The following is a 17,500-nucleotide window of genomic DNA, read 5'->3' as shown; positions in this document are numbered from 1 at the left end:
TGTACGCATCTGTTGACGTTTCGGGTTGAGACGTCAACTATTCTTTCTCTCCGTAGATGCCTGCCTCATAGATGCCTTCTCTGCATAGATGCCTCACCATAAATGCCTACCCAAAACGTCACCTATTCCTTCTCTCCATAGATGCTGCCTCACCCGCTGAGTTTCTCCAGCATTTTTTGTCTACCTTCGATTTTTCCAGCATCTGCAGTTCTTTCTTAAACAAGAGGTACAGCGAAAAGCTTTTTGTCACCTGCTAACCAGCCAACGGAAAGACAATACACGATCACAATCGAGCCGTGATAAAGGGAATAACGTTGAGTGCAAGGTAAAGCAAGTACGGTTGGCTTGGCTCCTGGAGAGAGTTCACCAACTCCATCCGACGTGAGGTGGCGTTTTTGATCCTGACTACGGGCGCTGTCTGTACGGAGTTTGCACGCTCTCCCCGTGACCTGCGTGGGTTTTCTCCGGGTGCTCCGGTTACCATATAACCATATAACAATTACAGCACGGAAACAGGCCATCTCGGCCCTACAAGTCCGTGCCGAACAACTTTTTTCCCTTAGTCCCACCTGCCTGCACTCCTACCATAACCCTCCATTCCCTTCTCATCCATATGCCTATCCAATTTATTCTTAAATGATACCAACGAACCTGCCGCCACCACTTCCACTGGAAGCTCATTCCACACCGCTACCACTCTCTGAGTAAAGATGTTCCCCCTCATGTTACCCCTAAACTTTTGTCCCTTAATTCTCAAGTCATGTCCTCTTGTTTGAATCTTCCCTATTCTCAAAGGAAAAAGCTTGATCACATCAAATCTGTCTATCCCTCTCATCATTTTAAAGACCTCTATCAAGTCCCCCCTTAACCTTCTGCGCTCCAGAGAATAAAGACCTAACTTATTCAACCTATCTCTGTAACTTAGTTGTTGAAACCCAGGCAACATTCTAGTAAATCTCCTCTGTACTCTCTCTATTTTGTTGACATCCTTCCTATAATTGGGCGACAAAAACTGTACACCATACTCCAGATTTGGTCTCACCAATGCCTTGTACAATTTTAACATTACATCCCAGCTTCTATACTCAATGCTCTGATTTATAAAGGCCAGCACACCAAACGCTTTCTTTACCACCCTATCTACATGAGATTCCACCTTCAGGGAACTATGCACGGTTATTCCCAGATCCCTCTGTTCAACTGTATTCTTCAATTCCCTACCATTTATCATGTACGTCCTATTTTGATTTGTCCTGCCAAGGTGTAACACCAAGGTTACCTCCCACACTTCACAGACGTGCGGGTTTGTAGGTTAATTGACTTGGTGTAAATGTAAAATTTGCCCCTAGTGTGTATTGGAGAGTGTTTGTGTGCGGGGATCGCTGGTGTGCGGTGATCGCTGAAAGGGCCTGTTTCCGCGCTGTATCGCTAAACTAAACTAAAATAAAAACTAAATTAAACTAAACTTAACTAAAGTGAGCTAAACTTGAGCAATGATGCACATGCCTTCGGAAGGGACGACAGGGACTACTCTATTTGGTACCAACCGGATGGATTGAATGGCAACCTACTCTGTTCTAAAGGTTCTGCATTAGTAAACAGACTCCAGGCCAGTCCTTCTGCAGTTGTACAGAGCCCTAGTGAGACCACACCTGGAGTATTGTGTGCAGTTTTGGTCCCCTAATTTGAGGAAGGTCATTCTTACTATTGAGGGAGTGCAGCGTAGGTTTACAATGTTAATTCCCGGGATGGCGAGACTGTCATATGTTGAGAGAATGGAGCGGCTGGGCTTGTACACTCTGGAGTTTAGAAGGATGAGAGGATATCTCATTGAAACATATAAGATTATTAAGGGTTTGGACACGCTAGAGGCAGGAAACATGTTCCCGATGTTGGGGGAGTCCAGAACCAGGGCCCACACAGTTTAAGAATAAGGGGTAAGCCATTTAGAACGGAGACGAGGAAACACTTTTTCTCACAGAGAGTTGTGAGTCTGTGGAATTCTCTGCCTCAGAGGGCGGTGGAGGCCGGTTCTCTGGATGATTTCAAGAGAGAGCTAGATAGGGCTCTTAAAAATAGCGGAGTCAGGGGATATGGGGAGAAGGCAGGAATGGGGTACTGATTGGGGATGATCAGCCATGATCACATTGAATGGCGGCGCTGGCTCGAAGGGCCGAATGGCCTACTCCTGCACCTATTGTCTATTGTCTACAGCACTGACAAGTACAGCAGAGAATCATTCAGTCTCCCATTAAGGGGGTGTGTAATAAGTACAAGTACAGATCGGAGCTGTTGGGAACAAAGCAAATATTACTTTTCAATGAATAAATGGATGTGAAGTAGATAATGTCGACACAAGGAATTGCATACGCTGGAATCTTGCGCAAAACACAAAGTACTGGAGGAATCAATTACCACTCAGGGGCAGCACGGTGGCACGGCTGGTAGAGCAGCTGCCTCACCGCGTCAGAGACCCGGGTTCGATCCTGACTACGGGCGCTGTCCGTACGGAGTTTGTTCCTTCTCCACCGTGACCTGCGTGGGTTTTCTCCGGGTGCCCCGGTTTCCCCCCACGCTCCCAAAGACGTGCAGGTTTGTCGGCTAATTGGCCCTCTGGAAATTGCCCCTAGTGTGTAGGGAGGGAGTGGACGCGAAAGGAGGGGCAAGATCGTGTATGAACGAGTGATTGATGAACGGCACGGACTTGATGGGCTGAAGGGCCTGTTGCCCTGCTGTACCTCGAAACTAAACTTATTAATGGTATCTCTTAATTGCAGATTCCAGACACATGTGGGGTTAGTTTGTCTTCCCTGGGCCAAATAGCTGTTTAGTTTAAGAAGGAACTGCAGATGCTGGAAAAATCGAAGGTAGACAAAAATGCTGGAGAAACTCAGCGGGTGAGGCAGCATCTATGGAGCGAAGGGTCGAGACCCTTCTTCAGACTGATGTGGGAAGGGGGGAAGAAGAAAGGAAGAGGAGGAGACAGTGGTCTGTGGGAGAGCTGGGAAGGGGAGGGGAAGGAGGGAGGAGCAAGGACTACCTGAAATTGGAGGTCAGTTTAGTTTAGTTTAGTTTAGAGATACAGCGTGGAAACACCGAGTCCGCGCCGACCAGCGATCCCCGCACACTAACACTATCCCACACACACACACACTAGGGACAATTTACATTTACCCCAAGCCAACTAACTTACCAACCTACACGTGTTTGGTGTGTGGGAGGAAACCGGAGACCCTGGGGAAAACCCACGCAGGTCACGGGGAGAAGGTCCAAACCCCGTACAGACAGCTTACCAAGATGGCGCCCAAACCAGGCGACTATTTGTGTGGCAGCCACAGAAGCACATCTACAAACTCATATCACAATCGCTCCACATTCTTACAATCTCTACTCCGACAGCAGCATTTCTTACTTGATCTGTGTGATCTTCTTCAACCACCCTCGGACTATCTTTGATCGGACTTTACCTTGCTGCTAACACTAAATGTTATTCCCTTATCGTGTATCTGTACACTGTGGACGGCTCGACTGTAATCATGTATTGTCTTTCCGCTGACTGGTTAGCGCGCAACAAAAGCTTTTCACTGTACCTCGGTACACGTGACAATAACCTGAACTGAACAGAAACAGGAGACCTGTACGTCTCTGGAGTGTGGGAGCACCCGGAGAAAACCCACCCGGTCATGGGGAGAACGTGCAAACTCCGTATAGACAGCACCCGCAGTCAGGATCGAACACGGTTCTCTGGCGCCGTGAGGCGGCAACTCTACCGCTGTGCCTCCATGTTGTATGTCTAAATGCTGTATCTCTAAATAGCTGCCCCCCCCCCCCCCCATATTCCAAGACCTCCCCCACCTTCTCCAACCTTCCCCCACCGCCTCAACCCAGTCTCCCCCCCCCCCCCCCCCCCCCCCCCCCCTCACCACCACCATTCCACCACTCACTTGATGTTCTCCAATCTGCTGGAGTCTGGTTTCAGCGTGGGAGTATGCTTCACCATCTTGTAAATTGTGATGATCAGAAAGATGATGTTGACCTGTTGACGAAAGGGAAGGTCATTGAACAGGGAGGAACTGCAGGCGCTGGTTTATGCCGAAGAAGGACACAAAGTGCTGGAGTAACTCAGCGGTGGCGGGCGGCATCCTGCGGAGGGAAGGAATGGCTGACGTTTCGAGTCGAGACTTGGCCTCCCCCCCCATAAGGTCGCCAACTTTCCCGCTCCCAAATAAGGGACAGAAGATCAAAACACGGGTCAAATTCCCCCGACGGCAATTCGTCGACCGACTGGGCCGTGTCTGGGTGAATGATGAGTTGGCCCCGGGTGCTGGACTGCACACAAAGCCCAGCCGGCGGGACAGCTGAGGAGTTTTGGCCCGGGTCGCGCAAAGTCCGGCGCTCCATCCAACTCGTGAACTGATGATCGGCCGTGAGACGGAGGAGGGGTGGTGGTGGTGTCGGCGGTAAGCGAAGGTCCGAAGGTCGGACAGCTGGCCGGGCTGCCGACCGACGGGGCCACGGGCGAGGCGCTGCTGCTGCTGCTGCTGCTGCTGCACTCCATGGGCTGCACTACGTCGGGACGGGGTGAGGCGGGACCGGACGCGGCGCTCCGACCCGACAGTCCCCTCGACCCGAGTAGTAGCGGTCAAATACGGGACAAGGGGTGGTCCCGTACGGGACAAACCAATTTAGCCCAATATACAGGATGTCCCGGCTAATACGGGACAGTTGGCAACCGTACCTCCCCAGTCGCCTATGGAAATGAATTCCACAGATTCACCACCCTCTGGCCAAAGAAATTCCTTTCTAAAGGAGCGTCCTATTATTCGAAGGCTGTGGACCTCTGGACCTGGACTCTCCCACTAGTGGAAACATCCTCTCCACATCCACACCATCCAGGCCTTTCACCATTCAATAATTTGGACCAGTGGAACTCCCTTCTCCACACCTGGCTCCTGAGGAGAATGGAATTCAACTGAAAAGATCAAAATGGAGTACGATAGGTTTTAATACAAGGGGTCACCTGAAATATCAAACTAAAACAGGTCAAGAGCCAAAGTCCACGCCAAGGATAAAAATTGGTCTCCGTTACACTTTGTACCGGGTAAGGTCCAAAGTCATCGAGTCACAGCATGGAAACAGGCCCTTCGGCCCATCTTGCCCATGCCGACCAACATGTCCCATCTACATTATTCCCACCTGCCCGCGTTTGGCCCATATCCCCCCCAAACCTGTCCTACCAATGTACCTGTCTGTTTCTTAAACGTTGCAATAGTCCCAGCCTCCACTACCTCCTAAGTTTGGAGATACAGAGTGGAAACAGGCCCTTCGACCCACCGGGTCCGCGCCGACCAACGAAGACCCCCGCACATTAACACTATCCTACACACAACTAGGGACAATTTTTACATTTACCAAGCCAATTAGCCTACAATATCCCTTTTTCTCACAGAGAGTTGTGAGTCTGTGGAATTCTCTGCCTCAGAGGGCGGTGGAGGCCAGTTCTCCAGATACTTTAATAATAATAATAATAATAAATTTTATTTAATGGGCGCCTTTCAGACATCTCAAGGACACCTTACATAGATTAATAGAAATAAAAACATATAATCAGAATAAAATAAGTAATAAAGACATCACAGAGACACAAATTAAGAGAGAGCTAGATAATGCTCTTAAAGATAGTGGAGTCAGGGGATATGGGGGAGAAGGGAGGAATGGGGTACTCATTGGGGATGATCAGCCATGATCACAGTGAATGGCGGCGCTGGCTCGAAGGGCCGAATGGCCGACTCCTGCACCTATTGTCTATTGTCTGTTGTCTGTTGTCTTTGGTGTGTGGCAGGAAACCGTAGATCTCGGAGAAAACCCACGCTGGTCACGGGGAGAGAACGTACAAACTCCGTATGGACTGCGCCCGCAGTCAGGAACGAACCCGGGTCTCTGGCGCTGCATTCGCTGTAAGGCAGCAACACTACCCGCTGCGCCACCGTGACCCGCCCCTCCCTCCGGAAGCTCGTTCCATGCACCCACCCCACCCTTTGTGTAAAAGAATGATGCCTCAGGTTCCTATTCAATCTTTCCCTCCTCAGCTTAAACCTACGTCCTCTGGTCCACGATTCCCCTACTCTGGGCAAGAGATGCTCTGTGTATTCGCCCGATCTATTTCTCTCATGAATGGAAGATCTGAACTATCTGAGTTTGTAAACTGCCTGAGTCTTTCCTTGGGGAACTCTGTTCATTTTGATCATTTGGCTTTCATACAGTTCCGGGTCCCCTAAAGACAAATATAGTTATTAAATATTAAGCACACCAAAGTCGAATGTGCAAAGGATTGACATTGTTATTTTATCTCTTCAATCAATACACCACAGTAGCAAAGGCTTTAACACCAGTTGGTTTGTGATATAGACTACTGTTCCTGAATAGTGATAGTCCACTGACTTGACCCCCTTAGGAAACTAGCGGAGTGGGAAAGGAATGGAACGGGCGATAGAGTTTCTGCCTCACAGCGCCAGAGACCCCGGTTCGATCCTGACTGCGGGCGCTGTCTGTACGGAGTTTGCACGTTCTCCCCGTGACCTGCGTGGGTTTTTTTCCCCAGGGCCCTCCGGTTTCCTCCCACACTCCAAAGACGTGCGGGTTTGGTTAAGAAAGAACTGCAGATGCTGGAAAAATCGAAGGTGGATAAAAATGCTGGAGGAACTCAGCGGTTGAGGCAGCATCTATGGAGCGAAGGAATAGGTGACGTTTCAATAGACAATAGACAATAGGTGCAGGAGTAGGCCATTTGGGCCTTCGAGCCAGCAGCGCCATTCAATGTGATCATGGCTGATCATCCCCAATCAGTACCCCGTTCCTACCTTCACCCCTAATCTCCTGACTCCGCTGTCTTTAAGAGTCCTATCTAGCTCTCTCTTGAAAGTATCCAGAGAACCTGCCTCCACCACCCTCGGTGGAAGAGAATTCCACAGACTCACAACTCTCTGTGTGTGAAAAAGTGTTTCCTCGTCTCCGTTCTAGATGGCTTACTCCTTATTCTTAAACTGTGACCCCTGGTTCTGGACTCCCCCAACATCAGGAACATGTTTCCTGCCTCTAGTGTGTCCAAGCCCTTAACAATCTTGTATATTTCAATGAGATCTCCTCTCATCCTTCTAAACTCCAGAGTGTACAAGCCCAGCAGCTCCATTCCCTCAGCATATGACAGTCCCGCCATCCCGGGAATTAACCTTGTAAACCTACGCTGCACTCCCTCAATAGCAAGAATGTCCGTCCTCAAATTAGGGGTCCAAAACTGCACACAATACCCCAGGTGTGGTCTCGCTAGGGCCCTGTACAACTGCAGAAGGTAGTACTAGATTGTTGGTCAGCGCAGACCCGGAGGGGCCGAAGGGCCTGTTTCCACGCTGTGAGGTTAGGCTTTAGAGATACAGCACGGAAACAAACCCTTCGGCCCACCGAGTCCACGTTGACTAGCAATCACCCTGTCCACTAACACCATACTAGGGGCCTACTCCTGCGCCTATTGCCGATTCTCGTTGTGAAGTTTGGCCCCTGATGCATGTAGGAAGTGTTCATTGTCGGACAGGTGAAGGAAGACAGCCTGTTCGCCCTCTCTTTGACCAACAGACCACCCGATCTATCAGAAGAAAGGCATGTGTGTGTGGGGATAAACTGCGAATGAACCAAATGAAATATTGAAGGCGTGGATGGAGTTGACTGAACGATAAGTTATGCTATTGACTTGCCTTGATGCAAGCTTTCATTAAAGCATTTCAGGCATACTAATGCCTTGCCAGCATTCTTCATGGATGTGATAGCCATCCGTGTAAAGGAAGCTGATGTAAGAATGTCTTTGTTGGTCATGGGATGGTGAACTCTTGAGGCATGTTAGACAATAGACAATAGGTGCAGGAGTAGGCCAGTCGGCCCTTCGAGCCAGCACCGCCATTCAATGTGATCATGGCTGATCATCCCCAATCAGTACCCCGTTCCTGCCTTCTCCCCGTATCCCCTGACTCCGCTATCTTTAAGAGCCCTATCTAGCTGTCTCTTGAAAGCATCCAGAGAACCGGCCTCCACCGCCCTCTGAGGCAGAGAATTCCACAGACTCACCACTCTCTGTGAGAAAAAGTGTTTCCTCGTCTCCGTTCTAAATGGCTTACCCCTTATTCTTAAACTGTGTGGCCCCTGGTCCCAATGACTCCCCCAACATCGGGAACATGTTTCCCGCCTCTAGCGTGTCCAAGCCCTTAATAATCTTGTATGTTTCGCCCAGTGGCCTGCGTGGGTTTTCCCCGGGTGCTCTGGTTTCTTCCCTCACTCCAAAGACGTGCGGGTTTGTAGGTTAATTTGGTAGAAAAAAACGTAAACTGTCCCTAGTGTGTGTAGGATGATGCTAGTGTACGGGGTGATCGCTGGTCGGCACGGTCCCGCTGGGCCGAAGGGCCCTGTTTCTATGCTGTATGTGTAACATCTAAAGACATAGATTAGTGCGGGTGTCAGGGGTTGTGAGGAGAAGGCAGGAGAATGGGGCTGGGAGGGAGAGATAGATCAGCCATGATTGAATGGCGGAGTAGACATGATGGGCCGAATGGCCTAATTCTGCTCCGATCACTTAGCTTAGGCCCCCTTCGGTCATGGCTGACCATGGGTGTCTCCAGGGTTGGAGGACGCCCGTGCGGGACTTTGTTTAACGTGGGGGGACTGGTGCACAGACAGCCACCCCACGGTCCTTGACAGATCTGGGTCAGGATCCAGTGGCATGGAGTCCAAGACGACCGGAGACCCTTTTCTGCTGCAGCCTTCATCCATCCGCCTTCCCAGCCGTTGTGACGCTCCACTAAGGTCAGCCATCGTCCTCCGCCTGTTCCACCGTTGAGGTCTTGGTTGGATTGCTCTTTGTCAGAGACCTTCCCCCTCGACCTTACCGCCGTGGGTGGCCCTACCAGGAGCACAGCTCCAGACGGCATCGCTCTCAGGATCTCAGGACCACACACAAGCTTCTCCACCACGACAAGGTGACAATCCACGGACAATCCTCCGATCACTTATGACCTTACGAACGAGGTTTAAGAAACGTTTAGACAGGCACATGTTCTTGGTTCTTGGCCCTCCAAAATATTCCAAATGGAATTTAAACTGGAGGTGGTGAAGGGAGGGAGGGATTAAGCCAGAAAGGGTTATTGGGAAGAAAGAGCTACTTTAAATGTAGGTGCGTCTGGTTGGGTAACTATAGTTGGGTGGAGATTATTCCATGCTTTAATTGTGCGTGGGAAGAACGAATTGCTGTCCACATCTGTCCTGGTAGCTGGGATCACAAATTGGATCGAATGCCCTCGTCTGCTCCTAATTGGTTTGGGTTTGGTGTAGGTCTTGTAATCTATGTCGAGCTGACCATTTAACATTTTGTAAAAACAGGTCAAACGGTGAGCTTCACGCGGGTCAAGACAGGACATGGACAGGACAGGTGCGGAGGGAGGGATGTGGACCAAATGCAGGCAGGTGGGACTGGTGCAGATGGGGGGCACGTTGGTCGGCGTGGGTTAGTTGAGCCGATCGGCCTGTTTCCGCGCCGTGCGATTGCCTGGCTCTGGGTCAGACTGGAAACACCCTGCCCATTGTTCACCAGCTTCCTTTCCAACCCATCTATCTCCACGGCGATTGTGAATCCAGCTGCAGAGAAAAGCCGTTTGTTCTTCCCCCCCCGAAAAAATATGTATCTGGGCCTTGGGATTAAAAAGAAAAACACGCAGCATCTTTGGTTTCCTGGCCGGAGTTCCACTGCGCACAGGGACCCGTTAATAGATCGGCCTGTTGTATGGGAAATGGATACATCATTCAACGCAGCAGTGTAACCTCAGGCCCAACCGCGCCACGCATGGCCGAGTGTTGAAAGATCTCTTCCCTTCACAATGAACACAGAGTTGACAAAAGGCCATTGTTGGGGTGGGGGGGTGTTGGGGATGGGGGGGGGGGGGTGGACCAAAGTCCCAGGGCACCCAACGAACAACAAAGTGGGTCATCGGCTCGAAAAAGGCAATGGCGTCACGGTGGGAATGTCTTACCGCAATGATGAACGTCACTGGCCCAATGAAACTCCAGATGAAATGGTTGTCGTATCGGAGCCAGCAGCTGGAACGAGAGAGGGCAGATCGGCTTAAAATCCACACTTGGGGAGATATTCCCGTTTACTACCTCGATAGAAGACCTGCCCTTGGCTTTATCTCCGTCAGACCTTTAGTGATACGACCCCGGAAATACGCCCTTCGTCCCACCGAGTCCGCGCCGACCAGCGATCCCCGCACACGCTAACACTACCCTACACATACACTGGGGGCAATTTGCAAACTACAAACCTGCACGTCTTTGGAGTGTGGGAGGAGCCCGGAGCACCTGGCGGTCACGGTGGCGCGGCGGTAGAGCTGCTGCCCCACAGCGCCGGAGACCGCTGACCGTACGGAGTTTGTACGTCCTCCCCCGTGACCTGCGTGGGTTTTGTCCGATATCTTCTGATTCCTCCCACACTCCAAAGACGTGCAGGTTTGTAGGTCAAATGGCTTGGTATAAATGTAAACATTGTCCCTAGTGTGTGTGTGTAGGGTCGTGTTAGTGGGCAGGGATCGCTGGTCGGCGCGGACCCGGTGGGCCGAAGGGCCTGTTTCCGCGCTGTATCTCTAAACTAAACCAAACTATAAAACACACACAGTCACCGGGAGAACGTGCAAACTCCGTACAGGCAGCACCCGTAGTCAGGATGGAACCCGGGTCTCCGGCGCTGTGAGGCAGCAACTCTACCCGCTGCACCACTGTTCCACCCAGAAACTAAACTAAACTAAACCAAACTTTATTGGCCTTTATCCTCCACGAGATGTTATACTCTGTATCCCATATCTGCGCTCCCGTGCCATATGATTCTCTGGCTCTACATAAACTAACGTTGTAACTACAGAGGAGGGGGGAACATGCAAATGCAAACGCACACCTTCAGATTCAGGAGCAGTTTCTTCCCAGCTGTTATCAGGCAACTGAACCATCCTACCACAACCAGAGAGCGGTCCTGAACTACTATCTACCTCATTGGACACCCTCAGACCGTCCTTGATTCACAAAAGTGAAAACACTTTGTGTCACACAGAGAGTGTTGTGAGTCTGTGGAATTCTCTGCCTCAGAGGGCGGTGGAGGCCGGTTCTCTGGATGCTTTCAAGAGAGAGCTAGATAGGGCTCTTAAAGATAGCAGAGTCAGGGGATATGGGGAGAAGGCAGGAACGGAGTACTGATTGGGGGATGATCAGCCATGATCACATTGAATGGCGGTGCTGGCTCGAAGGGCCGAATGGCCTACTCCTGCACCTATTGTCTATTGATCGGACTTTACTGGCTTTACCTTGCACTAAACGTTATTCCCTCATCATGTATCTGTACACTGTGATTGGCCCGATTCCAGTGGAAGTGGTGGAGGCAGGTTCGATTTTATCATTTAAAAATAAGTTGGATAGGTATATGGACGGGAAAGGAATGGAGGGTTATGGTCTGAGTGCAGGTAGATGGGACTAGGTGAGAGTGACTAGTGTTCGGCACGGACTAGAAGGGGCCGAGATGGCCTGTTTCCGTGCTGTAATTGTTATATGGTTATACGGACTATCTTTGATCGGACTTTGCTGGCTTTACCTTGCACTAAACGTTATTCCCTTATCATGTATCTGTACACTGTGGACGGCTCGATTGTGATCATGTATTGTCTTTCCGCTGACTGGTTAGCGCGCAGCTAAAAGCTTTTCCCTGTACCTCGGTACACGTGGCAATGAGCGACTCGCGGTGGACTCACGCTTTCTTGGTGCCGTAGCTCTTGTAGTCGATTGCCGCCGAGACCCCGACGATGATGGCGGGGATGAGGTAGCCGCAGAGGTAGAAGTACTTCTTCCGCGAGTACTCGCTCTCGAAGACCTCCACCAGCATGAGGTAGAGCTGCACCCCTTCCAGGCACATCCACACAAAGGCGGCCAGGAAGAAAAAGTGAAGCACCCCAGCGAACACCGAGCAGGCGATCTGAAACCAGAGGGAAGACCCTTTTCACAAACCAAGCGCACGGAGGCGGCGGCGGAGCAGCGGTAGAGTTGCTGCCTCACAGCGCCAGGGACCCAGCCGGGTTCCATCCTGTATAGAAACTTACAAAATTCTTAAAGGGTTGGACAGGCTAGATGCAGGAAGATTGTTCCCATCTTACCATCTGGACGCCCGCAGCAACGGCTGCGGAGGGTGGTGGGCCCGACCACGGGGGGAAATGGAGGAGGTCTGGCCAAGCTCTGTGCCTTCCACCACAGTGATGAATGCTGTGGTGGATGTTTATGTTACATTTTTATTGTGGTTGTGTGTTCTTTATTATTGTACCGCTGCTGACAACCCAAAATTCCACTGACCCTGGTTGTGTGGCAATAAATTCTATCTAATTCTAATTCTAATGTTGGGGAAGTCCAGAACAAGGGGTCACAGTTTAAGGATAAAGGGGGAAATCTTTTAGGACTGAGATGAGAAAAACATTTTTCACACAGAGAGTGGTGAATCTGTGGAACTCTCTGCCACAGAAGGTAGTTGAGGCCACAGTTCATTGGCTGTATTTAAGAGGGAGTTAGATGTGGCCCTTGTGGCTAAAGGGATCAGGGGATATGGAGAGAAGGCAGGTACAGGATACTGAGTTGGATGATCAGCCATGATCATATTGAATGGCGGTGCAGGCTCGAAGGGCCGAATGGCCTCTACTCCTGCACCTATTTTCTATGTTTCTATGTTTCTGGGCACTGTCGTTTAGAACGGAGACGAGGAAACACTTTTTCTCACAGAGAGTTGTGAGTCTGTGGAATTCTCTGCCTCAGAGGTGGGTGGAGGCCGGTTCTCTGGATACTTTCAAGAGAGAGCTAGATAGGGCTCTTAAAGATAGCGGAGTCAGGGGATATGGGGAGAATAGGTGCAGGAGTAGGCCATTCGGCCCTTTGAGCCAGCACCGCCATTCAATGTGATCATGGCTGATCATCCCCAATCAGTCCCCCATTCCTGCCTTCTCCCCATATCCCCTGACTCCGCTATTTTTAAGAGCCCTATCTAGCTCTCTCTTGAGAAGGCAGGAACGGGGTACTGATTGTGGATGATCAGCCATGATCACATTGAATGGCGGTGCTGGCATGAAGGGCTGAATGGCCTACTCCTGCACCTGTTGTCTATTGAAATGTGCGGGAAGGAACTGCAGATGCTGGTTTAAACCAAAGATGGACACATCAAAACGCTGGAGTAACTCAGCGGGATAGGCAGCATCTCTGGATGGAAGGAATGGGTGACGTTTTGGATCAAGACCCTTCTTCAGACTGGATTAAGTCTCCTCAGTCTGTAGAAGGGTCTCAACCTGAAACGTCACCCATTCCTTCTCTCCAGAGATGCTGCCTATCCCGCTGAGTTACTCCAGCATTTTATGTCTATCTTAGGCAGGGTCTCGACTCCTATGAACGCGGGAGGATGAGGGGTGATCTTATAGAGGTGTATAAAATCATGAGAGGAATAGATCGGGTAGATGCACAGAGTCTCTTGCCCAGAGTAGGGGAATCGAGGACCAGAGGACATAGGTTCAAGATGAAGGGGAAAAATTATAATAGGAATCTGAGGGGTAACCTTTTCACACAAAGGGTGGTGGGTGTGTGGAACGAGCTGCCGGAGGAGGTAGTTGAGGCTGGGACTATCCCAAAGATTAGGAAACAGTTAGACAGGTATCATGGATAGGACATAGAAACATAGAAATTAGGTGCAGGAGTAGGCCATTCGGCCCTTCGAGCCTGCACCGCCATTCAATATGATCATGGCTGATCATCCAACCTGCTTTCTCTCCATACCCCCTGATCTCTTTAGCCACAAGGGCCACATCTAACTCTTAAATATAGCCAATGAACTGTGGCCTCAACTACCTTCTGTGGCAGAGAATTCCAGAGATTCACCACTCTCTGTGTGAAAAAAATTTTTCTCATCCGGACAGGTTTGGAGAGATATGGACCAAACGCGGGTAGGTGGCTGGGACATGTCGGCCGGTGTGGGCAAGTTGGATTGAAGGGCCTGTTTCCACGCTGTATCGTTCCATGACTGGTTTGTGTGACCCAGGGAGGAAATAACAAGTCATTTAGCCAAGTGTAACGGCATTTCCACGCTCTGTAATTTACAATGAGAGACAATGATGACTTGTTGGACATTCTCACAACTCAATAAATCTTTCACCGCCACCACTTAAGGGATGAAAACAATTATGTCTGTCATTCACACAGAACCGGTGACATTTCTATAAATGACTAATCAGCGACAGCTAAATAATTCATCGCTTGTCCATGTAATTACTTTTAAAAAAAATCATAATGCCAATCGCAACTGCATCTGATCTACGTGACTTCCGAATCCTTCTTGGAAGCAAAGTTATGTGATGAGAGGAGGCGGTGGGAACTTGGAAAAGTAAAATGGATGCCAATTACCAAGGGTTCGATGAGGTCTTGGGAGAGAAACGCGCTCCGTACTTTTGGGTGGGAAGGAACTGCAGATGCTGGTCTACAGAAGATAGACACAAACTGCTGGAGTAATGCATCTGCAGATGAGTTTGGGAAGGAACTGCAGATGCTGGTTGAAATCAAAGATAGATGCAAATAAGGGTGAGGCCATTTAGAACGGAGACGAGGAAAAACTATTTCACGCAGAAGGTTGTGAATCTGTGGACTTCTCTGCCTCAGAAGGCAGTGGAGGCCAATTCTCTGGATGCTTTCATGAGAGAGTTAGATAGGGCTCTTAAAGATAGCGGAGTCAGGGGATATGGGGAGAAGGCAGGAACGGGGTACTGATTGTGGATGATCAGCCATGATCACATTGAATGGTGGTGCTGGCTCGAAGGGCCGAATGGCCTACTCCTGCATCTATTGTCTATTGTCTATAAAATGCTGGAGCAGCAGGCAGCTTCTCTGGAGAGAAGGGTCTTGACCCAAAACGTCACCAATTCCTTCTCTCCAGCGATGCTGCCTGGCCCGTTGAGTTACTCCAGCATTTTGTGTCTATTGCAGATTCAGTTCAGTTTAGTTTAGAGAAACAGCATGGAAACAGAGAGTCCTTCAGCCTAACTTAGTCGGCATGGGCTAGAATGAATTTTACTTTAATTTATCACCATTGGATGATTTAAAATTTAATCATTGAATCAAGTCTGAAGAAGGGCGGTATGGTGGCGCAGCGGTAGAGCACCAGAGACCCGGGTTCGATCCCGACTACGGGCGCTTTGTGTACGGAGTTTGTACGTTCTCCCCGTGACCTGCGTGGGTTTTCTCCGAGATCTTCGGTTTCCTCCCACACTCCAAAGACGTGCGGGTTTTGTAGGTTAATTGGCTTGGTGTAAAATGGAAAAATTGTCCCCAGTGTGTGTAGGATGGTGCTAGTCTAAGGGGTGACCGTTGGTCGGCGCGGACCCCATGGGCCGAAAGACCTGTTTCCACGCTGTATCTCTCTGCATAGCGTAAAGTCTATGGGAGGAATTGGTGGAGACGGGAGAAGGGGTCTTCACTAGGTGGTGAGGACTCCTTACCAGAGAAAAAAAAGAATGAATTAATGATACATTATTGGCACATGTGACAAACCACAGCGGTATTCTCAGTTTTCCGTACCTAAGGTATGCAAAGAGTGCCAACACAAAGGGCACGGACAAAATTCAGAGGCCTTTATAATAAGTTCTTGTTTAATTCACAAGATGGCGCCCAGCCTAGGGCAAGATGGCGACTATCTGCGTACTAGCCACAGACGCAGACCTACAATCGCATATCACAATCGCTCCACACTCTTAAATCTCTGCTCCTACAGCAAAATGTCTTCCTTTAAAATGAATGAATGAATGAATGACCCACAATGAAAATGTGGATTACGGAAATGACCGAGGCCTTGCATTTGGGCAAAAATAAGATTTGTCTTAATTGACAAACCAGAATTATTTGTTAGAATATGGTAAAGTAAATTGGTTCAACACAAAACCAGGGTTGAAACCTGAGTTTGGGACTGGATGAATAGTTACACTCAATATTTCCCATATCTATCTCCATAATCTTGTTATTGGTTAGTTTCCTCTGCGTCTCCTTTTTTTCTTTTTTCTTCTTCTCTCTCTATTACCTTCTCTCATCTTTTTCTCATAGAAACATAGAAAATAGGTGCAGGAGGAGGCCATTCGGCCCTTCGAGCCAGCACCGCCATTCATTGTGATCATGGCTGATCGTCCCCCATCAATAACCCGTGCCTGCCTTCTCCCCATATCCCTTGACTCCACCAGCCCCTAGAGCTCTATCTAACTCTCTCTTAAATCCATCCAGTGACTTAGCCTCCACTGCCCTCTGTGGCAGGGAATTCCATAAATTCACAACTCTCTGGGTGAAAAAGTTTTTTCTCACCTCAGTCTTAAATGGCCTCCCCTTTATTCTAAGACTGTGTGGCCCCTGGTTCTGGACTCGCCCAACATTGGGAACATTTATTCTGCATCTAGCTTGTCCAGTCCTTTTATAATTTTATATGTTTCTATAAGATTCCCCCTCCTCATCCTTCTCCCTTTATCTTTATTCTTTAAAAAAAAAACGGAAGCTATGTAAGAAATCTGTAATTAAATCGTCGCTTACTATATTTCGTATACATTCTTCTAATAAAAATATTTTAAAATAAAATGAATGAATGAATGAATGAAAAAGTTAATTGGCCGAGTTTGTACACATACAAGGAACTTGCCTTGGTGCTCCGCTCCAAGGCATAACAATGATCCTAAACTCCTCTCAGATCTTATCATGTATCAATGCGGTGTAATGGTTCGATTGCAATCTTGCCGCTGACTGGGTTAGCGTACACCGAACGCTATTCACTGTACCTCGGACCACGTGACAATAAAACGACACTGAAGCGAACAGGAGCTTTGAGGAGATCAGTGGCCCAGCCCCTTTACCTGGTAGTTGACCTTGTTGATGCCCACGAGGAAGATGAACTCAGCCACAAAGAGGTTGATGCAGAGGTTCTTGTGGATGGTGTTGCGGTCACTCTGGAGGCCGCGGAAGAAGCAGAAGGTGAAGATGCAAATGGCCAGGCACACCAGGGAGATGACTATTCCCACCCAGGTGATAATGGAGAGAATCAGCTCGTGGATTCCGTTGGCAAACTGCAGGCACAGGGATGAAGGCAGGTTTAACCTTGCACGAACAGCCACCTACAGGTAACAACAGTCTCCCCCTCCCCCCCCCCCCCTCACACCCCTCTCCCTCCTTCTCTATAGCAACATAGTAGTCTACAGGTGATCTACAGGTGACCGACAGGTAAACCCAGTGATCTGCAGGTGATCGACAGGTAAACTCAGTGATCTACAGGTGATCTAAAGGTAAACCCAATGGTCTACAGGTGATCTACAGGTAAACTCAGTGATCTACAGGTAACAACAGTCTGACCCCCCCCCCCCCCCCCCCCCCCCCCCCC

General features: G+C 49.5%; 1 protein-coding gene across 1 annotated transcript in view; it reads right to left on the bottom strand.

Moving 5' to 3' along the window:
• adgrl2 (adhesion G protein-coupled receptor L2) overlaps window positions 1-17,500 on the bottom strand; it is a 172,680-nt gene that overhangs the window by 45,370 nt on the left and 109,810 nt on the right. Inside the window, exons 15-18 of the mRNA XM_033027844.1 lie at window positions 16,980-17,189; window positions 11,829-12,049; window positions 10,068-10,134; window positions 3,945-4,036 (exon numbers count right to left, since the gene is read on the bottom strand). Of these exons, the coding sequence (XP_032883735.1) occupies window positions 3,945-4,036; window positions 10,068-10,134; window positions 11,829-12,049; window positions 16,980-17,189 (590 nt within the window). The remainder of the gene's footprint in view (window positions 1-3,944; window positions 4,037-10,067; window positions 10,135-11,828; window positions 12,050-16,979; window positions 17,190-17,500) is intronic.

The sequence above is a fragment of the Amblyraja radiata genome, chromosome 10 (assembly GCF_010909765.2).
Source record: "Amblyraja radiata isolate CabotCenter1 chromosome 10, sAmbRad1.1.pri, whole genome shotgun sequence".
In the NCBI taxonomy this organism is placed as follows: domain Eukaryota; kingdom Metazoa; phylum Chordata; class Chondrichthyes; order Rajiformes; family Rajidae; genus Amblyraja; species Amblyraja radiata.
This window is presented reverse-complemented; position numbering and strand designations above follow the sequence as displayed.